We start from the raw sequence: 27,226 nt of genomic DNA on the forward strand, positions 1-27,226 counted from the left end.
TGCAGCGCAACAGAATTAGGCAGCCTTTCAGGCATGTCTCTTACCGTATGTGATGTATTTTCAATGTAGAGCCTTTGTAACTCATTGCAACAGAGCCAAACATCATTTCTCCAAGCATGTTGACATCAGAACCAGGCCGAGAATACTGCAAACAAGAGCCCCCATGGACAATACGGTATATCATTCATGCAAGTCAACAAATGTAGCAGAAACTGGTTTCCAATAATAATGTTTTTATACCTCATTTGTACAGGTGGAACCTATAACCCAGGAGTGAAGAACCCCACATTGGTGTTCAAATGAATTCCTGTTCACACTTTGATTATATTTACAGCCTGAATTAGAGGGCCAAATTTCAATAGGTGGCCATATCCTATGGAAAACTAGGCACTAAAATCAAGCTAAAACCATGTTCATTTATATTTCAGATAAAACAGATCAAATATAGAGTTTTATTGGGTAGGGTGTGGGAAAGAAAAAGTCAAACCCATCCACAAGAACAGCTTCAATCAAATCACATTTAAAATTATTTTTTAAAAGGCATAATTATCATGCTATATGGACAGCAACTTGACCCAATTGGTAATGCAAATAAATGTAAGCATTTACACATATTCATCATTTGTTTTTGATAGTGGATGTAACCAAGTCAGGTGTTGTTTGCTTAACGGGTGGTTAGTCAAAAAGGAAATTAGAAATGTAAAAGCTCAACAAAAAATAACTGGCTAGTTAAAACAAGAATTTAATGAAAAGTAAATTGGGACAATTTTACTTTTGTACATTTAAGATTAAGAGTTGAAAAAAAAATTGCTGTTCTTTTTCTCCCATTCCCAAAGGCAATATTTCATTAAGTATTTGGGCATCGACAGCCACACAAATACACTAATTTTTTTTCAAAAGGTGTTCTCGGGATGTGGGCGATGCTGGCAAGGCCACATTTATTGCCCATCCCTAGTTGCACTGAGGCAGTGGTGGTAGCCTTCTCTTTGAACCACTGCAATCTTTGTAGTCATGGTGCTCCCACAATGGTGTTGTTGAATTCCTTGAACCAGCAACAATGAAGGAACGATGGCGATGTGTCCACACGTGCAGTGTGGGGCTTGGAGAGGGAATCCAGTGTAACTTACAATAAAAAGAATGAGTTATTGTAGATCACGCCATTTTACAAGAACATTGCTGTAAACTGCGTTTACAGTTAATTTACATGAACATTTAAAGACCCAAATTAAAGTCACCTCATGGGCTCCAAAGCACAATGGTTATGGCACACCATAACAAGGCTTCTTCACTCCAGTAGGCAATGCTCCTCTACGTCAGTAAACCACACCAAATATACTCCATCTGACGATGCAATATCCAGTCTTTAATTTCTACTCAATCTTATGGTCTATCTACAATAGCAACACTTGCCACGTGGGTTTATCAGCTTACCTGATACCTTGGCAGTTGCTCCTTTGTGTTTGGAGCACTGGAAGAGGAGGTATTTTGGGTGCAGGTACCATTGCTACCCATGTGGCAGCATTTTCCATGCAGTTTGGACAGGTCATCTGAACATTTCTAGAAAACATGACAATAGTTCAGTTTCAGGAATTTTCCTTTCATGTATTTTGTATTGTTGGTGTGTAATCCATAATTATACACTTCAGTATATTTAACCTTGAAACTTTATGGGAGGCAGAAGGGGGGGAATCTTTTTAAAAGGGAATAAGCATAGACACCAAGCTAAACTACAAAAAAAAAACTTGAATTTTATGTCTGATCATTTTAATCCTTACAGAGCTACAATTGCATTTCTGCAGCAAAATGGCATCAATCACCACAACTATACATTTCATAACATAAAACATGGAATAAGCTTCAACATTTCAGATGGGTTTGAACATTTAAAAAAACATTTCTAATCCAGGCCACCAGTTTTCACCAACCATTTCAATGCTCACTTAGGCATGTTGTGATCATCATTCTCCTCTCTGCACCACGCTGTCACACTATGGCGTGTGCTTCTGGATTTGAACATAATGTCCACTATTGTGCAGATTAGAGGCAACTTTACTTTGCACTTGGCTACACTGTAACTGGATCAAAGATATTTGAGATGCTGACAAAAGTGGAAATCTGTTCTCGTCTTCGTTGTTAACATCCCCTTAAAAGCATAAAAGTTCACCAAAATTCTCAAATACTACATTAGAAGTTAACCGAAATAGAAAACGCAATGGTGGCGTGAAAGAAATTCCTCCTTGTAAAGAACAATGGTCTTCTAGTTTGCAGTGATGGGGTACAGTCCAAAATGATGTCCCTTCTACACAGTGCACATTTCCATTTTTAAAAATACAATGTCCTACAGTGTATATATTTTCTGACAGTTTGTAGTATCTACAAGACCAGAGATCAAATCTGAACATGTTCCACTCCTGTTACCCTTCCCTCCCACTCCTAGAGGCAAGTTTTCCAGTCTCTGACTGCTATGAAGGAGGGAGGGAAATTTAACTGGGAAGAAGTTACCTCCTGTCTCAAGACATCCAGTGAGTAACATTCACAGAAAGGCCAGTAGGATGGGTGATTAAAAAAAGAGAAATGAAGCTAAAACATTGGCTGGCGGCTACAAATGTATGGCGTGATCACTTGTCGTTACACACATTGGCTGCCCATCAATAGTTTAGAATTTGTTGCAAACTTTTAAAAGTATAATTAATTCCATCAGCAAGCTACACCTTACGTAAAGTTAATAGATGAATAGGTTAGCAGAGAATGGAGGATGAGATTTACATACAGCAATGCTTCAATATTAAATAAAAATTACTCCTAAAAACATTAGGTTTCATTGCATCAAAATAGAGGCAAGTAAATATGCTGACTACAGAATATATCAGGTATTTGCAGACATCTTTGTTTTCTAAAGATAAGGGCCAAGTTTACCTACTGATCAAGGCCAACCCTTATCAGCATACATGATTTGGCACCAACGACATTTTGAAGTACAGCTCAAATCACGGACACGCAAGTTATAGAATCAGAATCTTGCAGCACAGGAGGCCATTCAGCCCATTGTGCCTATGTCAGCTCTTTGGAAAAAGCTATCCAATCCCCTTGCTCTTTCCCCATAACGCTACACTTTTTTCCTTTTCAAGTAGCTATCCAATTCCCTTTTGAAAGTTACTATTGAATCTGCTTCCACGATGCTCATGCAATGCATTCCCCATCATAAATCGCAGCATTAAAAAAATTCTCATCTTCCCATTACCTTAAATTTGTGTCCTCTGGCTACCTACCCTCCTGCTAGTGGAAACAGTTTATCCTCATTAACTATCAAAACACTTCATAATTTTGAACACCTCCATTAAATCTACCCTTAAACTTCTCTGCTCCAAGGAGAACAACCCCAGCTTCTCCAGTTTCCCCACATAACTGAAGTCCCTCATAACTAACATCATTCTGGTAAAATATCCTCGATACCCTCTCCAAGGTCTTGACATCCTTCCAAAAGTGTGGTGCCCACAATTATTCACAATACTCCAGCTGAAGCCTAACCAGTGATTTATAAAGGTTTAGCATAACTTCCTTGCTTTTGTACTTGTGTGTCTATTTATAAAGCCAAGGATCCCATATGCTTTAACAGCTTTATCCTGCCACCTTCAAAGGTTTCTGTATGTGAACCCCAGGTCTCTATTCTTGCACACTCTTCAAAATTGTACCATTTTGTTTATATTGTCTCTTCATTCTTCCACTCAAATTGTATCACTTCACACGTGTCCACATTAAACTGCATCTACCACGTGTCTGCCCATTTTATGAGTCGGTCCAAGTCTTCCTGAAGTCTGCTACTATCCTCTTCACTGTTCACTACATTCCAAAGTTTTGTCTCACAAGTCTAGGTTTTAAATACACATCAAAAAAGGCAGTGGTCCTAATACCAACCCCTGGGAGACACCACTGTATACTTCCCTCCAGTCTGAACAGTTGCTACTGCCCCTTTAATTCCATGGGCTTCAAGTTGTTGATCTATATATAAAAACCACTAGACATTTAGAAGTATGTGGTTTTTTTTTACTGGGAAGGGGCTATTAAAGATTCTCAATATGGTTTCTTGGAAAAAAAGGTTCTCTCATCAACCTGGTTACATTTTTTTGAGGAAGTTACTATGTAGGTGAATCTTCTCTTAGGCAGTCCCTTGGAACCGAGGATTACTTGCTTCCACATTAAAAATGAGTTCTCAGGTGACTGATGAGTCCAATGCGGGACCTACAGTCTCTGTCACAGGTGGGGCAGACGGCGGTTGAGGGGCGGGTGGGTGGGGTGCTTGGGTTGATGTGCGCTCCTTGCGTTTGGCTTCCGCTTGCTCCTCGCAAAGAGACTCGAGGTGTTTGACACCTTCCCGAATGCTTCTCCGCCACTTTGTGCAGTCTTGGGCCAGGGATTCCCAGGAGTCGGTGGGGATGTTGCACTTTTTCCAAGGAGGCTGAGGGTGTCCTTGAAGCGTTTCCTATGCCCACCTGGGGTTCTCTTGCCACGTCGGTACTTCAAGTAGAGCGCTTGTTTTGGGAGTCTCGTATCGGGCATGCGGACAATGTGACCCGTCCATCAGAGCTGATCGAGCGTGGTCAAAGCTTCGATGCTGGGGATGTTGGCCTGAGCGAGAACACAGACGTTGGTGCACCTATCCTGCCAATGGATTTGCAGGATCTTGCGGAGGCAGCATTGGTGGTACCTCACCAGTGCTTTGAGATGCCTGCTACATGGTCCATGTCTGAGGCATACAGCAGGGCGGGTATCACTACTGCTCTGTAGACCATGAGCTTGGTGCCGGGTTTGCAGTCCTGGTCTTCAAACACACTTCCTCAGGCGACCGACGGCTGCACTGGCACACTGAAGGCGGTGTTGGACTTAGTCATCGACGAAGGTGAATGCAGGAAGTCCAGTTGACAATTTGATTTTCAAAAAGCCTTTGACAAGGTGCTCCACAATAGGTTACCAAATAAGGTTAAGACCTGTGTACACCATGCAGGGCTGTGTGCTCAAGACTGCTGAGCAGAGAAAAAAACTGGATGTTATACTGCATGAAACTTTCAAAATCAACAACCAGTGCTCCAAGGCTGTTGCAAAAGTAAATAGTGTTAGGTTGTATTGCCAGGATAATTAAATACATTACATTGTCTTTGTACAAGGCCTTGGTCAGGCCCCATTTAGAATTCTAACTCCAGCTTCGAACCTTTCCCATGGTGGGTGAGAGGCGCCCTGGAAAAGGCTCAAAAGGAGGGCCACTAAATTAATACCTAGTTTAAAAGGCCCATAGCTACCACAATAGACTTCACGAGCTGAACCTTTTTACGTTAGAAAAACTAACACTGGTGCTTTGATTGAGGTCATTAAAGTTATGAAATAATTAAGATTCAGTCCAACTGGATCGGTTCTTCAGGTTAGATAGGTTAGGGAGCATCAAGGTGCATGAGTTAGGGAGCATCAAGGTGCATGAGTATAAGTAAGAGTGCAGCAAGTGTTGATTTGCTATAAGCATTCAAGAGAGATCTGGAAGAGTTCCAAGAGCGTAGATACAGAGTAGCTATTTCCTCTGGTGGGGAAATCCAGAACAAGAGGGCTGATAAAATCTTAAAATTAAAGCCAAGTCCTTCAGGAGTGAAATCAGGAAGCACTTTCACAAAAATGTTAGTGGATGTGGAATTCTTTCCCCCAAAAAGCTATAGATGTTGGGTCATCTTGCACTCCTAGCTGGAGAGAAAAGTGAGAATGAGAATGACGACAAGGACTGCAGATAGGCACAGAAAGATAAAATCAATTACAGCGATTACAAAATCCCAAATACAGATTGCGAAAAAACCACAGCCCAAATTGAAGACCAAGTCCTACCTCCAAAGGAGATACACTTGGAATGAAAATTCCACCATTACTAAACCAGCATGGGAACAACCAGAATCAGCTCATATTGCAAATGCACATTACATAAGTTATGTCAAACTAATCTAGTTGACTTTGAGGATGTCACTAACAAGCGGAGATCTTAAGATATGGTAATCTAAAAAGCCTCCTCAAACATTATTCCTGGTAAACGCCAGTCGTTTCTCTTCAATTAGTCAAACATTTACATTCAGAAACAAAAACACACTAAACACTCCAGACTGACCGAGTTCTCTTCTCAGATGACTGACAGTAGACCCATCATGAGATACTTTCATTTAATCTAGGCTTCATCATGTGACTGTTCTTCCTAACCAGTTTCCAGTGACAGGAAAAATACTGAATCTTCACAGTATTGATAAAAAAAATTACAATTAGCTGTATAACCGTTAGAAATTACATGCAGACAAACCTGCTTAATTGCAACTGCTTGGAACAACTTTGCAGATTGCGATAAAAATGGGAATTTCGATAAAGCAGGAAATCAAGCCTGGTCTGGTGCATAGCAACCTTTATTTGCCTAAATTTCTTACAGTATCTTAGATCAATTAAAAATGAAAGAAAAATGCTGATGTCTCGTGAGTTTTTTTATGCTGCAAAGAATTGCAATTTTTCTTTTTTTAAAGTTTCCTTCCTAGTTTATAAAATCCAAATGTTTCACTATTTTTTGACTTGATGAATCAACACAAAACCTAGAGAGCAGAATCTAACTTTGGGAATTTCCAGTTCCATAATCAGTTGGAAACGTTTTCACATTTTAAAAACATAGGTTCTTGCTTTTCCCAATCACAAGAGGATTTACCTTGTCCAAGCCAGTTTAGTTAGTTAGTGCGCAGCAATGCAAGGCGTTCTTTTCTCAATACTTCAGTCCATGCATCAGCAGGGTTCATCACTGTCCGCTTTTTCATATTACAGCTTTTTGGAAACAAGATTGTGTCTCACTTTCTAGTAGCACAAGAATCCATTTAATGCTTCAATAAATTCTTTGGCAAGCTTAGTATCTTTAGCTTTCAACAGGCAGCTGTCAAGTGGAACTTTGAGCTCTTTTGTGATTAAACTACCTAAACAGCGCTTCATTAACATTGGGCATCTGATTGCCATACTTCCTTTTCCGATGTCAGTTCTCAGTTTCCACCGCCGCCCGCCTCAACTGCCTTGTGGTAGAAAATTCCACAGGTTCAGAATGAAAGGTGAGAGCCACATGTTCAAAGGTGAAGTCTCTTTAAAGCGAGATTTCCGAGCGCCGCATGTGCAGAAGCAAGAATTGCAATAAATGAAATTGCATTTTAAACAAACTTTTCACAACAGGAAATATAGGGGGGGGGGGGGGGGGGGGAAGGGACTACAGAAATGGTTGCGTTGAAATGGGAATTGTAATTAAGCGAGTTGCAAATTAATGGTTAGGACCGTACTATAGTTTTCATCTCCAAGAACCAATTTTGGTTGCAGTTGACAAATTGTACAGTACTGCAGATGCATTCAAAGAAAATCCTGAGCAGAGAAACCCAAGTGCCAATTTCTTGATTTGTTATAAAGGAGTTGGCATAACTAAAATAACATTTACTCCATCCAATAATGAAGGGACACAACATGATACCAGTTAACACCCACGTACACATGCAAACTTGCATAATGTAACATTTTATTGAAGAAACAAAATGAAACGCCCAAAAATAATTAGCAGTCTTCACTTATTTTTTTTTACCCTAAATCTGTCTCCTCTGGTTACCAACCCTCCTGCCAGTGGAAACAGTTTCTCCTTCTGCACTCAAAACCCTTCATAATTTTGAGCATGTCTATTAAATCTAGCCTTAAACTTCTCTGCTCTAAGAATAATCCCAGCTTCTCTAGTCTTGCCACATAACTGAAATCCTGCATACCTGGCATTATTCTAGTAAATCTCAGAAACATAGAAGATAGGAACAGGAGTAGGCCATTCGGCCCCTCAAGCCTGTTCGGCCATTTAATAAGATCATGGCTGATCATCCAAATTCAGTACCCTGTCCCTGCTTTCTCCCAATATCCCTTGATCCCTTTAGCCTTAAGAAATATATCTAACTCCTTCTTGAATATATTTAATGATGAATTGGCCTCAATGGCCTTCTGTGGTAGAAAATTCCACAGGTTCACCACTCTGGGTGAAGAAATTCCTCCTCATCTCAATCCTAAATGGCTTACCCCTTATCCTTAGACTGTGACCCCTGGTTCTGGACACTGCCATCAGGAACATCCTTCCTGCATCTAGTCTGTCTAGTCCTGTTAGAATTTTATGTTTCAATGAGATCCCCTCATTTTTCTAAACTCCAGCGAGTATAAGCCTAATCGACCCAATCTCTCTTCATACGTCATTCCTGCCATCCCAGGTATCAGTCTGGTGAATCTTTACTGCACTCTCTCCATGGCAAGAACATCCTTCCTCAGATAAGGTGACCAAAACTGCACACACTACTCAAGGTGTGGTCTCACCAAGGCCCTGTACAACTGCAGCAAGACATCCTTGTTCCTGTACTCGAATCCTCTTGCTACAAAGGCCAACATACCATTTGCCTTCTTAACCGCCTGCTGCACCTGCATGCTTACTTTCAGCGACTGATGCACAAGGACACCCAAGTCTCGTTGCACTTCCCCTTTTCCCAATCTATTGCCATTCAGATAATAATCTGTCTTCCTGTTTTTGCCACTGAAGTGGATAACCTCGCATTTATCCACATTATACTGCATTTGCCATGAATCTGCCCAATCACCCAACCTGTGCAAATCATCCTGGAGTTTCTCTGCATCCTCCTCACAGCACACATGCCCACCCAGCTTTGTATCGTCTGCAAACTTGGAGATATTACATCTAGTTCTCTCGTCTGGATAATTTATATATATTGTGAATAGCTGGGGTCCTAGCACCGATCCCTGCGGTACCCCACTAGTCACTACCTGCCACTCGGGAAAAAAAAAACGTTTATTCCAACTCTTTGCTTCCTGTCTGCCAACCAGTTCTCTATCCAAGTCAGTACCTTGCCCCCAATCCCATGTGCTTTATCTTTACACGCTAATCTCTTATGCGGGACCTTATCGAAAGCCTTCTGAAAGTCCAAATACACCACATCCACTGGTTCACCCTCATCTATTCTACCAGTTACATCCTCAAAAAATTCCAGTAGGTTAGTCAAGCACGATTTACCTTTTGTAAATCCATGTTGACTTTGTTCGATCCTGTCACTGTTTTCCAAGTGCTCTGCTATTACATCTTTTATAATGGACTCTAGCATTTTCCCCACTACTGATGTCAGGCTTACCAGTCTATAATACTCAGTTTTCTCTCTACCACCTTTTTTTAAATAGTGGGGTAACATTAGCTACCCTCCAATCCATGGGAACTGTTCCAGCATCTATAGAATTTTGGAAGATGACCAGCAATGCATCTACTATTTCTAGGGCCACTTCCTTAAGACCCTAGGATGTAGATTAGCAGGCCCTGGGGATTTATCGGCCTTCAATCCCGTCAATTTCCCCAACACCATTTCCCTACAAATACTGATTTCATTCAGTTCCTCCCTCTCATTAGACCCCATGTTCCCCGACAGCTCTGGGAGGTTATTTGTGTCCTCCTTTTTGAAGACAGGACCAAAGTATGTATTTAATTGGTCTGCCATTTCTTTGTTCCCCAATATAAATTCCCCTGATTCTGACTACACTTGACTTCACCAATCTTTTTCTCTTCACATATCTATAGAAGCTTTTACAGTCAGTTTTTATGTTCCCTGCAAGCTTACTCTCGTACTCTATTTTCCCCCCTCTTAATTAATCCTTTTTTCCCCCCTTTGCTGAATCTTAACCTGCTCCCAATCCTCAGGTTTGCTGCTTTTTCTGGCCAATTTATATGTCCTCTCCTTGGCTCTTATGCTATCCCTAATTTCCCTCGTTGGCCTCTGTGATGGCGGGGACCTCAGGAGACCGATATGGATCATCCACTCAGCACTTCTGGCTGAAGATGGTTGCAAACACTTCAGCCTTATCTTTTGCACTCATGTGCTGGGTTCCACCATCATCGAGGATGGGGATATTCATGACGCCGCCTCCTCCCGTTAGCTGTTTAATGGTCCACCACCATTCACGACTGGATGTAGCAGGACTGCAGAGCTTTGATCTGATCCGTTGATTGTGGGATCGCTTAGCCCTGTCTATAGCATGCTGCTTCTGCTTTTTAGCATGTATGTACTCCTGTGTTGCAGCTTCCCCAGGTTGGCACCTCTTAGGTATGCCTGGTGTTGCTCCTGGCATGCTCTTCTACACTCCTTACTGAACCAGGCTTAGTCCCCTGGCTTGATGGTAATGGTAGAGTGAGGGATATGCCACGCCATGAGGTTACAGATTGTGGTGGAATACAATTCTGCTGCCCACAGCGCCTCATGGATGCCCAGTTTGCTAGATCTGTTCTGAATCTATCCCATTTAGCACGGTGGTCGTGCCACACGATGGAGGGTGTCCTCAGTGTGAAGATGGGACTTCGTCTCCACAATGACTGTGCGGTAGTCACTGCTACCAATACGGTCATGGACAGATGCATCGGCGACAGGTAGATTGGCGAGGATGAGGTCAAATAGATTTTTCCCTCGTTGTTTCTCCCCACCTGTCACAGGTCCAGACTGACAGCTATGTCTGTCAGGTCTTGGCCAGCTCAGTCAGTAGTGGTGCTACCGAGCCTTGGTGATGGACATTGAAGTCCCCCCACCCAGAGTACACTCTGTGCCCTTGCTACTCAGTGCTTCTTACAAGTGGTGTTCAACATGGAGGAGTACTGATTCATCAGCTGTAATCAGCAGGAGGTTTCCATGCCCATGAGACTTCATGGGGTATGGAGTCAATGTTGAGGACTCCCAGGACCACTCCTTCCAGACTGTATACCACTGTGCCGCCATCCCTGGTGGGACAGGACATACCCAGGGATGGTGATCGAGGAGTTTGGGCCATTGGCTGAAAGGTATGATTCCGTGCTTGACTAGTCTGTGGGGCAGCTCTCCCAATTTTGGCACAAGTCCCCAGGTGTTGGTGAGGAGGACTTTGCAGGGTTGACTGGGCTGGGTGTGCCATTGCCATGTCCGCAGCCAATGCCAAGGTCGATGCCAGGTGGTCCGTCTGGTTTCATTCTTATTATTGTGTTTCGTAGCAGTTTGTTACAACTGAATGGCTTGCTAGGCCATTTCAGAGGGCAGTTAAGAGTCAACCACATTGCTGTGGCTCTGGAGTCACATAGGCCAGACCAGGTAAGGACAGCAGATTGCCTTCCCTAAAAGGACATTAGATGGGTTTTTACAACAATCCGATAGTTTCATGGTTACCATTACTGATACTAGCTTTTTATTCCAGATTTATTTAATTAACTGAATTTAAATTCCCCAGCTGCCGTGGTGTGATTTGAACTCACGTCCCTGGATCATTAGTCCAGGCCTCTGGATTACTAGCCCAGTGACATTACCACTACGCTACCATTCCCTATATCTGCCATGTGTCAGCCCATTTCACCAGTCTACATACGTCCCCCTCAAGTCTGCTACTATCTTCCTCACTGTTTACTACATTTCCAAGTTTTGTGTCATCTGCAAACTTTAAAATTACGCCCTTTTGTACCATACAGGGCGAGGATGAGGGAGATTTTCAATGTTATAAAATAGGCATTCTACAAGATCGGGATTTCTTTTTGGACAAGTTTGCCGACAACGAAACTGGACCAAGCGAATTTCTTGAGCATGCATAATTCCAGTCTTCGAAACCACGTATGCGTCCTGCGATTTTCGCAGTAAAAAAAACGTAAGCAGCATAAAGATGGCAGTGGTGCGAAGCACCAGTAACTTTAATGTAGAATAGGCTGCGAATTGGCAGAGAGGGCAGCAACGGCACAGAATGGCCAAAAGTTGATTGGAAGCCACCCCACCCTCTTCCCTGGAGGCTAGTATTGGTATTGATGATCAGAGGTGACCCGGGCCCAGAGTGAGCAACCCCCTCCCGGGGTGACTTAAACAGAGATGCATAACAATGTGATAACAGGTAGGATTTTTTTTTTTTTTATAAAGTTCTTTTGTAAAGCATTTTCAGATGTAAAGCGCTCTGACCTGTTAGTAAAACCTCATTAGTGACTTATTTCATTTCTAACTGTCAATATAACTATAATGATTTATGTTTGAAAAAATAATAACTCATGATTTCTATACCAAATCTCTTGATTTTTAAGAATTTGTCTCTTGATACGAGACAGTGGGGTTGGCATTACTGTATGTTTCAACACTGTTGGTCGAGGATATCAATACTAGTTACATCAGACTATTTTCTAATGTATATATCCAAGTATAAACATAGAAATTAAAGTGGCTGGGGGCTGGAAGTGGTGTGTTGGGGGGGGGGGGGGGGGGGGGGTGGGGAGAAACAATGTCTTCTGTGGGAATCATTTTGATGGGTGGCTAGCTACAATAACGGGAGGGGGGGGGGGGGAGAGAATAGGTCTTCTATGTGCGAGAGAGATTTTTTGGAGGGGTTTAGCTGGAAAGTTTGGGCGAGAAGGGGAGAGAAAGAACGTCTTAAACTTGGGTTACACACAGTACTTTTTGGGCCAGAGAAAGGGCACAAACTGAAGAAAAGGTTCCCAGTGGACTATTCTCAAACTCCAACTGTAGCAGGCATTCGACAGACCATGCTGCTGATCTCTTCATCTTGGTTATACAAGTTGGACAGGTTATATTATACCCATCATTTCATTTACAAAGAGCATCTCTCACCCAAAAATGTTTTTGTAGTAGATGCAGATGCTCAACATTTTTTAAAATCCAACAGTCCCAAGAAATGTTCAAACAGCAGCAGTTACCTGTACTGTGGCACCTTCAACTTTACGCACTGCTTTAGAATCAAACAGCACATGTCTGCCTCTCCTTTCACAATCCTGGTAAACAATCAGTCGAATCTGGTTAACTTCAAACTCCACAGGCGTCCAGCTATAAATGGGACAAAGGAGGATGTTAAGAATAAAAAAGTCGTTTTTGATATGTATCTACAATGTTAAGCTGTTCAACACATAGCTCAACAGAGAGAATTAGGGACGGGAATGAGAAGAGACACAATGGAATGAGAATTTTGAAATTACCCAAAGGAAATAAGCTTCATGGTCAATTTTGAGTTACAATAATTATGGATTGGAAGTGCACATTTATGGGGCAGCACAATATGGTTTTATGTTTACCAGCCCTTACTTCGTTTAGTCAGAATGTCAGGGGAATGCCAAGAAGCAGCCAGAGACACACATGGACAGTGAAATGGCTTCCCGTAGATGGACTCAAAGATGCAGTCTTAATATTGTACCTTTTTTTAAAACATAGGAAATCCATTGTAAAGATTTTGTAGCCTCATTATGCAACACGAATGCTGCTCTCTTCAAACCTGAACTATCAACATAATATCGCACCACTTAGAAGTACCTTTCTACAATTTTAATTGGCTAAATAAATGCTGCCTTGAACTGCAATTATAAAAATCACAGAACTGCTTCACAAAAGGTGATTCTGAAAAACAACTGAACAACTACAGTGCTGTAGAAGCTGCCTAGTTTATATTGAAGAGTGATTGCTGCATCAGTGGAATCGAGTTTAAACCTGAACAGATTGCAACTACTGGAGACAGCACCTTCACCGATAGCTGGGAAAGATCCATACAAACTCGTCACTGCAAAACTACTTCACTGGTCAGTACACAGTGGATGTGAACACCTTAACCACTTATCCGATTAGGTTTTCTCTAGAGGTACTGGATGAAATCTCCTATTTACAGAGCTTTGTTTTTGCCTCCTGCAAAGCTGCTATTTGCAGTAGTGGTATAAATACAACATAAGTAACAGATCACAAATGTACTGTCAATGGCTGATAACAGTAATGACATTTAAAAAAAAAAAATCTATTCAAAATTATGACAAATCAAAGTTTACAGCTTTACACTCCTGCACGGCAATCAATTAAATTTAACCATACACTAGTTATGGTCAAAGGTAACACACCCACTGTATCAACATAAAAAGCTGGAAACACTCAACAGGCCAGGATTAAAATTTACATGAAGTTCAGCATGCTGATGTGGGAATGGCAAAAGTGCCCAGAAATTTCATCAAGCTCCATAAATTTAAATTTTGCTTCATTTTGTGGGGATATTGTCGGTACATGTGTCCCATTGCTTTTGTAATTTTTTTTTTCCCCTGTAATTTTAACTGTCTGACCCAACACCTGCAGCTGAGAGAGTTAGGCATATGACCCGCCAACAATGACCCATATATCTTACTCCAGGAAGGACTAAACAACCAGGTATCACCCTCCCTTCCAATTTTCACCTCCTGCTGCTGGGGCATACTGCAGCTTGTGCTTGGCACCCGCTGCTCGACATGGTTTAAATCAGAATGGAGGAGAGCAGGACTGCACCTCACTTACTTCACTTGCCTTCGTAAATGGTGACTAAACTTCAAAAGTAATTCATTGGTTATGAAGTGCTTTGGGGCGTCGTCAGGGTGCAATAAGGTGGTATATAAATGCAAGCTGACATTTCGTAGCATAAGTGCTTAGCACCATTCATTGTACCAGCCTCAATTTTTACATTTAAAAGTATCCCCATATTCTTTACAACACTACTTTCTGCCTGCACAGGCCATTCCCACTTCAGCATGCTGATCTCCATGCAAGTTTTAATGCAATAATACAGGTGTTATCTTTGACCACAAACGCTAAAATTCAAAATCTGCTTTGTTGGTAGGAAGCTGAATTAGGGGAGCTCATTTGCCACATATCCCAGGGTTCTGTTTACACCTTCCCCTCAACATTGCCACTGCTATTTCCTCTCCATTTTAACCTGCTTCACTGCCCAGCACACTAGAAGCTCCACAATGAGTTAATCCTTTACATACAATTTGGACCAATGCCAAACACATGCACCAACTGAACCAGAGGTTGTGTTAACAGTTTCTACTGTTCCCACTGCTACAGATTATTTCACCTAGAATTGAGGGATTAGCAACTATGAACACCAAAAATAAATGTTAAATTTTGTGCTACCCAAATGGCAAGTCAGTTTTCAGACAAATTCTTTAACTTTAATGCAGAAATTAATCACAGAACCATGATCGCCACAGCAACCTTAAAGTAAAATTAGAAAACAAGAGCAAAACATAAACCTAAGTGAGTGAACGTATTCATCAGCCGATTCATCAATTCCGACAAAAATCAAGGCAAGACGCAGGCTAAAATTTAACTACTAGCAATAAACTCTTCACTGACTAAATAACTTTTACTTTGTGCACAAATTTCAGAATTGACTAGAATATGTATTTCACTGGCAAATTTGTCCCATGAAGCCTTTCTCCAGAACTTTACCTGAAATGTCTGTGCTGCATCGTCCCGTACCTATAGTTCATCACAAGAAACATGTCCTGGAGTGCACTGCAGTTACTATTATTTCAGCTTTTATCCATCCCAAAGCACAAGACTGTCAGATGACTTCCTCTGCAAAGCTCCTGCTGCTAATCTGACCGATAGGCACTGCTCTTCACTCTGCACAGTTCAGTATGGTACTCCCAGTGCAAGGCTACAGTACCATCCTGAAGTGGCAATGAGCCCCCAGGGTTACGATGCCACAGGGCATAAAGCTGCTCCAGTAAAGTCTTCAACTTCTATTCTTAGGCTGCTGATAGCTGCCAAAGTTACTGCACGTCATGATCACAAAAAAAACAGCCTGTATTTTATTTCTTAACCAGTGTCATGAGAATGCAGCATCTTCAACGAACTGACTTACTCACCAGTTCCTAAACACAGCTTTTGCTTATGATCAGATTTCACAATGAATGTTTTCCCCTTCCAATTGTCTCAAGGCACAGGCTCTTGCAAAGGTAGTTTTCCATAGTCACTGGAACTCCTTTACCACCTTCTCCTTGTGCCCGTTATTCACATGTAAGATTAGACAGAGTGCTGGTACACTTCTTGACCATAATAAGCACCAAAACTAAGGCTAATCATTGTCTCACCCAACACCTACACATTCAATTCCCAGCAGAGATAGCTGGATAGCAATAGGAGTGGGACTGTGGCTGATTATAGTGCCTCAATAGTTGCCGCAGTAAAAATAAGATAATTATGCATTGACTGGACAGAGCCTCGGATACACTGGTATGCATGGCTCATTACACCAGCCATTGCATCACTTGGCTGTAGGAGTTGGGGAAGGGTCGGAATATAAAAACAAATTAATCAGCTGATCACAACATCCATGCTATTCTTTCCATGATTTCAACCTAAACAAGCCAACAGAACTGGTTGGTTTTATCTGTACATTTCATGTGAACATTAAATGCATTTGTTCCCATGTGGATTTAATTTTCACAAAAGGCAGACAAGAAACTTGCAAAAATAAAGCCCAGTGAAAAATTTCCATATTTAACAGAACTGAGTATTTAGGGAAATAATCTAAATCTATGAACTACAGGGGTTATTAAAACTCTTATCCTGCCCTCTGCCAACAGGATGAGACATGCAGTTTGTTGATATTGCCACAGATCCCATATGTCACTTGGTAAATCTGCCAAGTGGCATTCTTCAGAGCGGCAAAAGACGTTTTTCTTTTCGGACAGGATTTCCTTCTGGTCTTGGATGACCTAGCCACCACACAAGCACTCTGCTGTATCGCATATCACAAGCAGCAAATCAGAGTTGTAAGGATTCTGTTTTAGAATTCACTGGATTCAAAGCATCTTGATTTTTCATGAAATTCTAGGAAGAGAATAAAAAGACAGCCTCTCTCCTTGATTTTAAAATTCTCATCCTTGTTTTCAAATCCCTCCATGGCCTCCGACAATCCTCCTAGACATCTGCGTTCCTCCAATTCTGGCCTCCTGTGCATTCCCGATTTTCATCACTACCATTGGGGGCCGTGCCTTCAGCTGCTTAGGCCCCAAGCTCTGGAATGCCCTCCCTCCGCTATCAAATTTGATAACACTACTGTAAAGTGCCATCACCAAGTGAGGTGGATTGTCTCCTTTCTCTTACCACTATTAAATCAAAACTTGTTATCCACCTATTCCCAAAGAAACCAAATTCTCAAGACTGAACTACTTCAAAATGATCATGGTCACAAAGATAGCATCTCTGAAACAGTTCCACTGCTACAGACAAGAGAATGAAGGAAGTGGATACACAGACAGGGTTGGGCATTATTTCTGATCCACACCCTATTGAAGAGCATCTGGCTTGCACCTCTGGACTGTCATCATTCACCAAGGCAAAATGCCAACGACTGTAAAATGGACAATTGAGATCTTTTGACCGCTCAGTTGGTAAGTACAAGACCTACAGTAGATCCGAGCTATATAGGTCAGGAAGGTGCCAGGTTTGAACCCAGTCTGCCCCCAATTAGCTCATCCCAGCTAGGAGTTTCAGTTCACCTCAACACCTGTGGGTTAACTGCAGTGAGGGAAGGGAAGGAGGAAAATGCCAACATTTTCCTTATTGCCGGTGTTTTTAAAAACACTATATAATCCTTCAATAATTTTTTTTTTTTTTAAATAAAAAGGACATACAAAACCCACAATTACAATCTGCATAAATGTTTTCCCATTACACAAAAACAAAGTAAATGAAGCTTTTGCAGTATTCCTAACCAAGCACTTCATTAGTTAAACCAGTGTCAAGTAGCTGTTGTGTCACGAGTTAATAGCTAATCACAGCATCACATGGTGCTCGCTGTGTGGCTCCTCTAGACACAAGCTTATGACTCGCCCAGCAAGGTTGTTCAAACATTGGCTACAATAGCCTCTAACTGCTGTCATGTGAGTAGCTGTCATCTGACAGCTCTTAGCAACCTTGCTGATCTCAGCAGGACACACAGAATACAAATATATGAAATTGTTAAAAAAAATCTACAGTACAACAGCAAACATCAAACTGCCAAAACAGATTATAGGCTCAAAAGAGTAACCCTTTTAAAATCAAACACTAAAAACCCACACTGGTTCCAGCAAGGAGCACAAGATAAAAATGCTTTGTGTTCTCCAAGCAGCACTGAGGCATGTGTTGGTTCTCTGCATTTGGCAACAGATTCTGACCACTCCCACTGTACACAACTTGAATTTCACATTCCAGATCTTAAGGGGAAATTAGCATGAGCAGCATGGTCTACACAACAAAAGCAAAAATTTACAAAACCCTACTTGTGACACTCTTCTTGCCAGATGCAGCTGCAACAATTAAAGCTAGTTTGGGATTTTTTTAAATAAATTATATGGTGTTCAACTGCTCAAAACAAAAAAAAAGTGCAAATGGTCAAAAGTAGTTCCTGCAAAATGAGCTGGGAGATTCATCGTGCACCACTCCACTAATTATACTTCCCACCAGTCAATATGGAAAGAGTTGCATTTAGATAGCACCTCACCACATCTGGTAGCATTTCACACTATGAATTGCTTGGAAATGAAGGGACTTAATTCTGCAAACTCTGGAGTCATTTCCACATAGCAAGATGCCAAAACAACGAGATACATGACCAGCTAAACTTTGAGGGAGGAATGCTGGCTAAGACCACAGAGATGACAACAACTTTTATTTATATAGCACCTTTAATGTTGCAAAACGTCCCCAGGCGCTTCACAGGAGTACAAGGCAAAACATGTGACACTGAACCATATATGGAGAAATTAGGGCAGATGACCAAAAGCTTGGTCAAAGAGCTGGGTTTTAAGGTGCATCTTAAAGGAGGAAAGAGGTGGGGAGGTTTAGGCAGGGAATTCCAGAGCTTAGGGCCGAGGCAACAGGAGGCACAACCACCTATGGTTGAGCAATTATAATCAGGGATGCTCAAGAGGGCAGAATTAGAGGAGTGCTGATGTCTCGGGGGGTTGTGGGTCTGGAGGAGATTACAGAGATAGGGAGGGGCGAGGTAATGGAGGGATTTGTAAACAAGGATGAAAATTTTTAAATCAAGGCGTTGCTTAACCGGGAGCCAATGTAGGACAGCGAGCACAGGGGTGATGGGTGAAGGGAACTTGGTATGAGTTAGGACACAGGCGGCCGAGTTTTGGATCGCCTCAAGTTTACATAGGGTAGAACGTGCAAGGACAGCCTGGAGTGCGTTGGAAGAGTCAAGTCTAGATGTAACAAAGGCATAGATGAGGGTTTCAGCAGCTGAGGCAAGGGCGGAGACAGGCGATCTTAGTTATGCTGCGGCTATGTGGTCGGAAGCTAATTTCAGGGCCAAGTATGGCACCAAGGTTGCCAACAGTGTGGTTCAGCCTCAGACAAATGTTAGGGAAAGGGATGGAGTCAGTGGCTAGGGAACAGAGGTTGTGGCAGAGGCCGAAAACAATGGCATCGGTCTTCCCAATACTTAATTGGAGAAAATTTCTGCTCATCCAGAACTGGATGTCAGACAAGCAGTCTGACAATTTAGAGACCGTGGAAGGGTCGAGAGAAGTGGTGGCGAGATGGAGCTGGGTGTAGGGTGGAGAAACTGACGATGTTTTCAGATGATGTCGTTAAGGGGCAGCATGTAGTTGAGAAATAAGAGGGGGCCAAGGATAGATCCTTGGGGGACACCAGAGGTAACCATGCCCATGAGCCACAGTGGAGAAGTTTTGTTTACAATTTCCAGTCCATTCCCTTCCCTAGGTCATGGCAGTCACTTTTAAAAATAAGCAACTGCAACTTGCAGCATCTTTAATGTAGCAAAACATCAAAAGGCACGTCACAGGAATGCTATCAAAATTTCAGCACCAAGCTGCAAAGAGATATTAGGACAGGTGAGCAATAGCTTGGTCATAGGTGTTAGTTTTAAGGAGTAACTTAAAAGGGGAGAGAGAGAGAGTGAGTGGCGGCGAGGTTTAGGGGGGAATTCCAGAGTTTAGGACCTAGACAGCTGAAGGCACGGCCACCAGTGGCAGAGCGGGGGAAATCGGAATTGCGCAAGAGGGCAGAATTGGAGGAGCGCAGTGATCTTGGCGGGTTGTAGGGCTGGGGGAGGTTGCAGAGGTAGGGAGTGGGTAAGGCCATGGAGGGATTTGAAAACAAGGATGAGAATTTTAAAAATCAAGGTGTTGCTTAACTGGGAGGCAATGTAGGCCAGATGGATGAACGGGACTTGGTGCGAGTTAGGACACGGGCAGCCAAGTTTTGGATGAGCACGAAGCATGGCCAGGCGTTTCTTCACATGGTGGAAGATTGATCCTTTGCTTCTTATACAGCTACAAGCAGCAAGCCATTTGCACATCACAGCCTGTTGTGCTGGGAGATGAAAAAGACAAAAGGGAAGGAAATAGCTTAGAAAGTGGGAATCACTTCCTCAAACATACACACAATAGCTTGTTCTGATGAAGGATTACACATCCAAGTCATCACAGGTGCTAAATGAGCTTGCTCTGCATTTCCTATTTGATTTCCAACCTTCATTTTTTTTTATAATAGCCTGAATGGGACTTTTTGCAGAAGATACATAGCTTTCGCGGAGGGGTGGGTGGGGGGTGGAAAGGAAGAAGTGAGGGGACAGAGTATCTCTACTGAACTTTCTATTAACAGCCTATGACTCAAAGCATTTTGGATCCTTTCACAATAAAAGGCATTAAGATTTTTGGCTGTGAACACAGATGAACTAATACAGGAAAGACACCAGGCATTTACAGATGATTCCAGAATAAAACAGTCAAAATGTAAATATTGGGGCAGATTTTGCATAGCAGGGCATCCAATAGCATCTGCTGTTAGACATCCCCCTGCACCCTTCAGCTCAAAAAATGTTTGCCCACAAAGTTGCTGAAAGTGCGACCTGATAACAGCGCAGCGAGGGAAACAGGGCATCTGGGACCTGAATGAACAGGGCATCTCCGTAACGAAGATTTAAGGATTGGAAATAAACAGCGGAAGGATCGACAATGAGGATGAATTCAATGTCAAATTAGATACAGAAAGAGAAAAAGAGGGGAAAGAAAGAGACAGAAAAGTAAGATTTAAAATTTAAAAAAAAAATCTTCCCCAAAAATTAAAAACCTGAAGGAAGAAACGCCACACTTGTAATAATTAATTTTCAGCACCAGAGAGGTTGATTGGCAGTCATTAACATTTGTTGTTAAAGGTACATACCCTTTGTAATTACTAGTCCTAAATATCTGAGGCGTGTTCAGTTCGTATCTACCGTGCAAATTCAGCAACTTCATGACAGGTCAATAGAGGCAGACAGCAAAATGCCATTTTTGCGAAGCTAACAGTGACGCAGCGCAACACAGACATCAACTTTTGGATATTTGCATTTAACTATGTATCTGCTCCTCACCTGAACTTGCTGTACCATTTACGCATAAATAACGGAGACCGCCATTACCATCACCTTTATTTTGACAGCAAAATCTGGCCCATTTAATACCAGTTAGAATAGATTTTATTATGCTATGCAAAATCACAGCAGTGAAATAGTTACTGGCTATGCACACTAACACAAGGTTGTTAATCTAATGTAAACACAAACATAGTCATGCAGAAGTTATTAAGATAGGCTCATTTTCACCTCTCGATAAAAACAAGGGGAGGAAAGATAGTTAAGTTTCATTAAGATTGCACAATTTATGAAGTTAAAATTCTATACTGTTTCAAAGATTTCAGTGATTCCAAAATGTACACATCTAATTAGCACCCACAAATGGCAGCCTCCTTTTAGCTTGTTTAAAGAAAATGTCAACTCTCAATATTGCTTAGCTGCAGTATTTTAAGTCACACCAATCATGCAATGATTTCCACTCTTGTCCATGGTCCAGAAATTTAATTTAATCTAGAAACCACTTTCCCTAGACTCTCTTCCCATACAATATATATAATTTGAAGTGTTCTCCTTGAAACCTGAAACTGTAATATACTAGAACTTGGTGTTAGAGAAAACATGTTCCAGTCAGATTGTAATTCAACACTCAAGCTCAGTTTTCCCCAGTGCAAATATGCAAAGTCATCAACTGAGCCTACAGGCAAATGCACTATTCTACCCCTCCATGCACTGCTCTTCTCAACAGGCAAGTGTTAAACACAAAACTATTGAACTGGTTACACTTGGGGTTTAACTTGTACTTGTGGCAGAGGTGGAGTTTCCAAAATCAGGCTTAAATTTATTTACAAGATACACACAAACAGGAAGAAAAAACAAGTTATTGATCATACAAATAGTTAGAAAATGATAGAATTAGTCCACAAGGGATTAAAATACTACTTCCAATATATTTCTTAATTGGCTATGAGACGAAGCCTTTGGACAAAACTGACTACATTAATGCTTTACATGAGGATGTTGCAAAATAGCAGTCCATTAGACTGAGATGAAGAATTTATTTATCATCTTTTCAGTCTCACATATCAACATTTAAAAGCGATTTCCCAGCCACCAAACAAACCTTGACGTAATTAGTTGGCGTACAGACAATGGCAGCAAAAGCATCTAGCTGATTCTCCGAATCTGTGAACGGATCTGGCCAGTTTTGGGCGTCGGCTACACCCATCTATGCATCCCCCCAGAGGCAGCATTAGAACTGTGCAATTGCACGGGGCCCCGAGTGGATCCAGTGATAGAAAAAAGAATGTGGGTCCCGAACTGAACCGAACCTTTGCGTAGGGACCTCGCAAAGTCAACACCACCCCTGCTCTCCCCTTCCCGGGACAAAATACCTTTTAAGATACAGCTGGCTGAAGCCAATTTATGAATCAGATTTACCCTACAAGAGTAATAAAATGTACAGAAATACCCATTTTGTCACCGTCCCATTATCATCCCGAATGTCACACATCTAAAAACCATCTTTTCAACAAATCTGAATAGTATATTTTTCTTTGTCTCTCTGTGCCCCTCCCAAACACTGGATAAAAACAGCAAGCAGTATTTACAAAACTGGGCTCAGTTATGTGGCAACTTATATTTAATATAAAATCTAATCTTTGCACAACTGGGTAAACCATGGTACTTATGGTCATAAATCATACACAGTCGTGTTCAATTAGTTAGCACTACAAATCAGGAATATAGAAAATCAAAAAATGTATATAGACAACATACAACCATCCCACCATTAAGATCTGAGCAGGTGCGTGCAGACGGAAATGAAGTGTGGGCAAGGGAAGAGAAGCAGGGTCAAGTATTGTCGTCAGTTGGAATAAACACCATTGGGAGTTTGCTGTATTTGTGTGTGTAGAGAATGGGTGTCGTCACGCTTAAGATATCAGCCATGGTTCAGTGGTAGCACACTCATCTCAGAAGGTCGTGGGTACAAACCGCACTCGAGACTGGAGTACATAATTTCAGCTAACACTTGCAGTACTAAATGCTGCATTGCCGGAAGTGCCATCTTTCAAATGTTATTAAACTAGCCGCTCAGGTGGACGTATGGCGCTATTCGAAGAGCAGGGTAGTTCTTCCCAGTATTCTGGCTAACATTTATCCCTCAATCATCACTAAAACAGATTACCATTTCACTGCCGTTTGGGGGATGACTGCATTACGTGTAAAGTTTCTCATAGATGGAGTGATCAAAGATCAATATATCGTGGATTACATGAGCTGAAATAATGCAGATTTTAACTAAAACACCTCAGGAATTAGTTTCACACTGACATGGATACATCAGTACATAAACTGTATATGTGGGGGAAGGAAAGTAAAGGGGATAAAATTTGTTCACAACTACTCTTCTTTCACCTGCCAAACATTTCCACATATTAGTGTATGCTTACAATTAAACTGTGGCCTAAAATCATGCAAGAACACAAGTAAATTACAGTTGTAAAATTTCCCCAGAGCCAGCCGCTCCAACCAATCTGCACTTGCAAATCTGTGTAGTGAGCCTAGATTGTGATATTACCTTTCACCCAAACTGTCCTTCAAAAAAAGGAACTGTCTTCTGGCATTTGACAAAGCACCACATAGAAGACTGGTTAACAAAATTGAGGCTCATGGAATAGGTGAGTCAGTGGCAGCTTGGGTAAGGAATTTGCTTAAGGGCAGAAACAGCAAGTTGTGGTAAATGGCTGTTTTTCAGTTTGGAGGATAGTAAACAGTGGTGTTCCCCAAGGGTCAGTGCTGCGGCCACATTAATATATATATATGACCTGGATAGATAGATAGATATAGATATATGACTTGGATATTAGAATACAGAGTAGAATTTCTAAATTTGCCAATGACACCAAACTTGGGGGTGTGGCAAACAGTGATGATGATACCAACTGACTGCAACAGGACATAGAAAGGCTAGCAGAATGGGCAGATGGAATTTAATAAAGAAATGTGAGGTGATGCATTCTGGCAGAAGGAAGAGGTGATATACACTTAATGGCACAGTGGTCCCTGAAGGTGGCAGGACATATTGAGAGTGGTTAACAAAGCATATGGGATCTTGGGCTTCATAAATAGAAGTATGGAGTACAAAAGTAGAGAAGTTATGCTGAACCTTTATAAAGCGCTGGTTAGGCCACAACTGGAGTATTGCGTCCAGTTCTGGTCACCACACTTTAGGAAGGATGTGAAGGCCCTTGAGAGGGTGCAGAGGAGATTTACCAGAATGGTTCCAGGGATGGGGGATCTTAGCTACAAGGACAGGTTGGAGAAGCTGGATTTGTTTTCATTAAAGCAAAGGAGGTTGAGGGGTGATTTGATAGAGGTGTACAAGATTATGACGGGTTTGGATAGGCTAGACGGGGAAAGGCTGTTCCCACTAGTTGATGGTACAAGGACTAGGGGATGCAGATTTAAGGTTTTGAGCAAGAGATATTGGGGGGGGGGGGGGGGAAAACTTTTTTATGCAGCGAGTGGTGATGACCTGGAACTCGCTGCCGACGGAAGTGGTGGAAGCGGAGACACTGTTTTCAAGGGGAGACTGGATAGGCACTGGAAGGAAATAAACTTGCAAGGCTACGGGGATAGAGCGGGGGAATGGGACTGACTGAATTGCTCTACAGAGAGCTGGCATGGACTCGATGGGCCGAATGGCTTCCTTCTGTGCCATTATGACTGATTCATATTGCTGGAGATGAACTACACCCATATACACTTATCACCCATGGCATTGCACTTAGAGTTACCAACCAATGTAGTCTCAGGTCAAGCAAGGTCAGAGACCGGGGGATAATTAGAGCAGGCAACACAGCAAAAATCAGTCCCCATTTTAAAGCCATTCAGCCCTTATTTTTATATTTCCATTATAGATTCCTACGTCTACATTTATAATGGAAAGGGCCTCCTTTGGGAGAGGGCGTAATTTAGGGTGACTATACATCCCATTTTTCTGGTGTGTGTCCTGGGCAAACAATGTCCCCGGGTTCATGAAACCGATTGCTGAATTTTATTTGAATAAGCTCCATGCATTCCAATTGCAGATCGCATAAATCTGCATCTGCACTCTGGTCCATTTCAGAGCCCGTATCAACAATGTGATTGACAGATTCTCTGCACATTGGCAGTGACGGACCAATGAAAGGGCAGATCACGGCTTGAGACGACAGTTTGCCTTTGACCGAATTGACTTCGGTTTGGACCAATGAAAGGACAGAGTGCTGACCAACGGGGCGGCTGTATTTGCAGGTAGGTGAGATGGCGGTGTCATCTGTGAGAGCTGGAGCCCAGGGACAGGTAACATCTTATTGGCTAGTGATGTGAAAACGATGATCTGATTGGTTGATGCGGGTTGCCAGAGGGCGGCTTCCCTATTGCACACGGTGCTTAAATATAAAGCATGACAAAAATAATAGGGAAATCAGCGAAGCATGCCACAAACCCGCTACTGTCTCAAGGGACCAGTCATCGCATAAAAGTCTTGGCCTAGATTCTAGAAACCGGCAGACCTCCCGACTCCCTGTGGCTGGAACCGAGTGGACAAGTCATTGCCTCACGAGACTGTAATTCTGCTCCTTTCCGGATCGGGCTACGATGCAGAGCCTCAGGTGGCTCCCAGTGATGAGTGAGTCGGGGTGAATGAGCCTGAAGGGCCAAGAGGTACCGACATGCCGTGGGTCTCCGGGCCAATAACACGGCATTATCGGGATCAGTTTTAGAAGGGGACTGGGGGGGGGGGGGGGGGGGGGGGGGGGAAAGGAGGGAGGAAGGAAAGGGGGGGGGGGTGTCACAGGACGGAAAGGGGGCTTGCATTTTTATAGCACCTTTCATGACCACCGAACATCCCAAAGCGCTTTACAGCCAATGAAGTACTTTTTGAAATGGAGTCAGTGTGGTCATGTCGGAAAAGTGGCAGCCAATTTGCACACAGCAAGCTCCCACAAGCAGCAATGTGATAATGACCAGATAACTTGTTCTTCTTATGTTGATTGTGGGATAAATATTGGCCAGGACAGTTCCAAAAAAATGGACTCTAACCCAAAGGTGGTGATATTGGGAGGAGTGTTGAAAAATTTTGATCAAAAAGAGGAATTTCATGGAGGGCCATAAAGAGGGAAATAAATGACTTGGGCAGTGATGTGAAGGAAGAGATTTACTGTATCGGCCGTTTCGACAGTGGGTACGAAAAATGGACTTTCCTGAAAAGCGTTATTATATTATTTTTTTTATATATATAAGGATAGTGCTGTCTGTCTGTCTGCTATACACTCAAAAGTTAGAGCGTACCTACACATATATGTTATATCAAAAGAAAGCTGATGATTAGGGGAGTGTCATAGGCATATTTACTTTTTGGTCAGGCAAAAATTGTTTGGACAGTATACAAAAAACGTTCAAAAATCCACTCATTAGCGGTTGACCAATCCTACCGCTCATTAGCGTTGAGTGACGTGATGGTTGACCAATCGGTGCTTCACAGGCAGGACCTAATCCTGCAGCCTCCAGAAACTTCGCCGCCATTTTTTCCCCTCAAACTGCCGTTAGTCAGGTGAGTGGTGGCCATTACAGACCGGCCGGGCCTGAAGCTCAAAAAATTTCTCTCTCTCTTGCCGGGAGTGCGGGACCGGCAAAACTGGGGCTTTCCAACCAGCCGTCCCCGACCTCAATCGGACATGGGAGTCCGCAGGGAAAGGCGTTCGTCTGCCGCCCGGCCAACCGGGTCCAAAGGCCCGCCGCGTTAACCATTAGGAACCCCGGGCTCGCTTCGTTCTGCTACCGAGGCGAGTCCGGCCAGGCCTGGGAGGCGCTAGCGAGGGAGAGGGGAGGCAGGGAGAGAAATGAAAGGAGGGGGAGGGAGGGAGAGGAGAGGAGAGGGGGACTGAGGGGGTAGGGGCAGGGAGGGGAGAGGAGAGAGCGACCTGCCCACCAGTCACAGAGGAGGCGAACGGCAGCGGCCAGCCGTAAA

At 42.6% G+C, this 27,226-nt stretch overlaps 2 protein-coding genes across 15 annotated transcripts in view; one reads left to right on the forward strand and one right to left on the reverse strand.

The window, feature by feature from the left end:
- Window positions 1-27,226, forward strand: part of rapgef2b (Rap guanine nucleotide exchange factor 2b) — a 1,083,630-nt gene that overhangs the window by 712,872 nt on the left and 343,532 nt on the right. The window lies entirely within an intron of this gene.
- LOC147122779 (folliculin-interacting protein 2-like) overlaps window positions 1-27,226 on the reverse strand; it is a 98,781-nt gene that overhangs the window by 55,810 nt on the left and 15,745 nt on the right. For all 4 annotated transcript variants that reach the window (XR_015081605.1, XM_086010673.1, XM_086010665.1 and 1 more), the window contains exons 2-4: window positions 12,761-12,887; window positions 1,432-1,557; window positions 45-145 (exon numbers count right to left, since the gene is read on the reverse strand). Coding sequence is in view for 3 of the 4 variants with exons in the window: in XM_086010665.1 (XP_085866791.1) it covers window positions 45-145; window positions 1,432-1,557; window positions 12,761-12,887 (354 nt within the window). In the remaining variant the exon portion in view is untranslated. The remainder of the gene's footprint in view (window positions 1-44; window positions 146-1,431; window positions 1,558-12,760; window positions 12,888-27,226) is intronic.

Source organism: Somniosus microcephalus, chromosome 2 (genome assembly GCF_052327205.1).
Source record: "Somniosus microcephalus isolate GS21.2 chromosome 2, FLI_Smic_1.0, whole genome shotgun sequence".
NCBI lineage: Eukaryota > Metazoa > Chordata > Chondrichthyes > Squaliformes > Somniosidae > Somniosus > Somniosus microcephalus.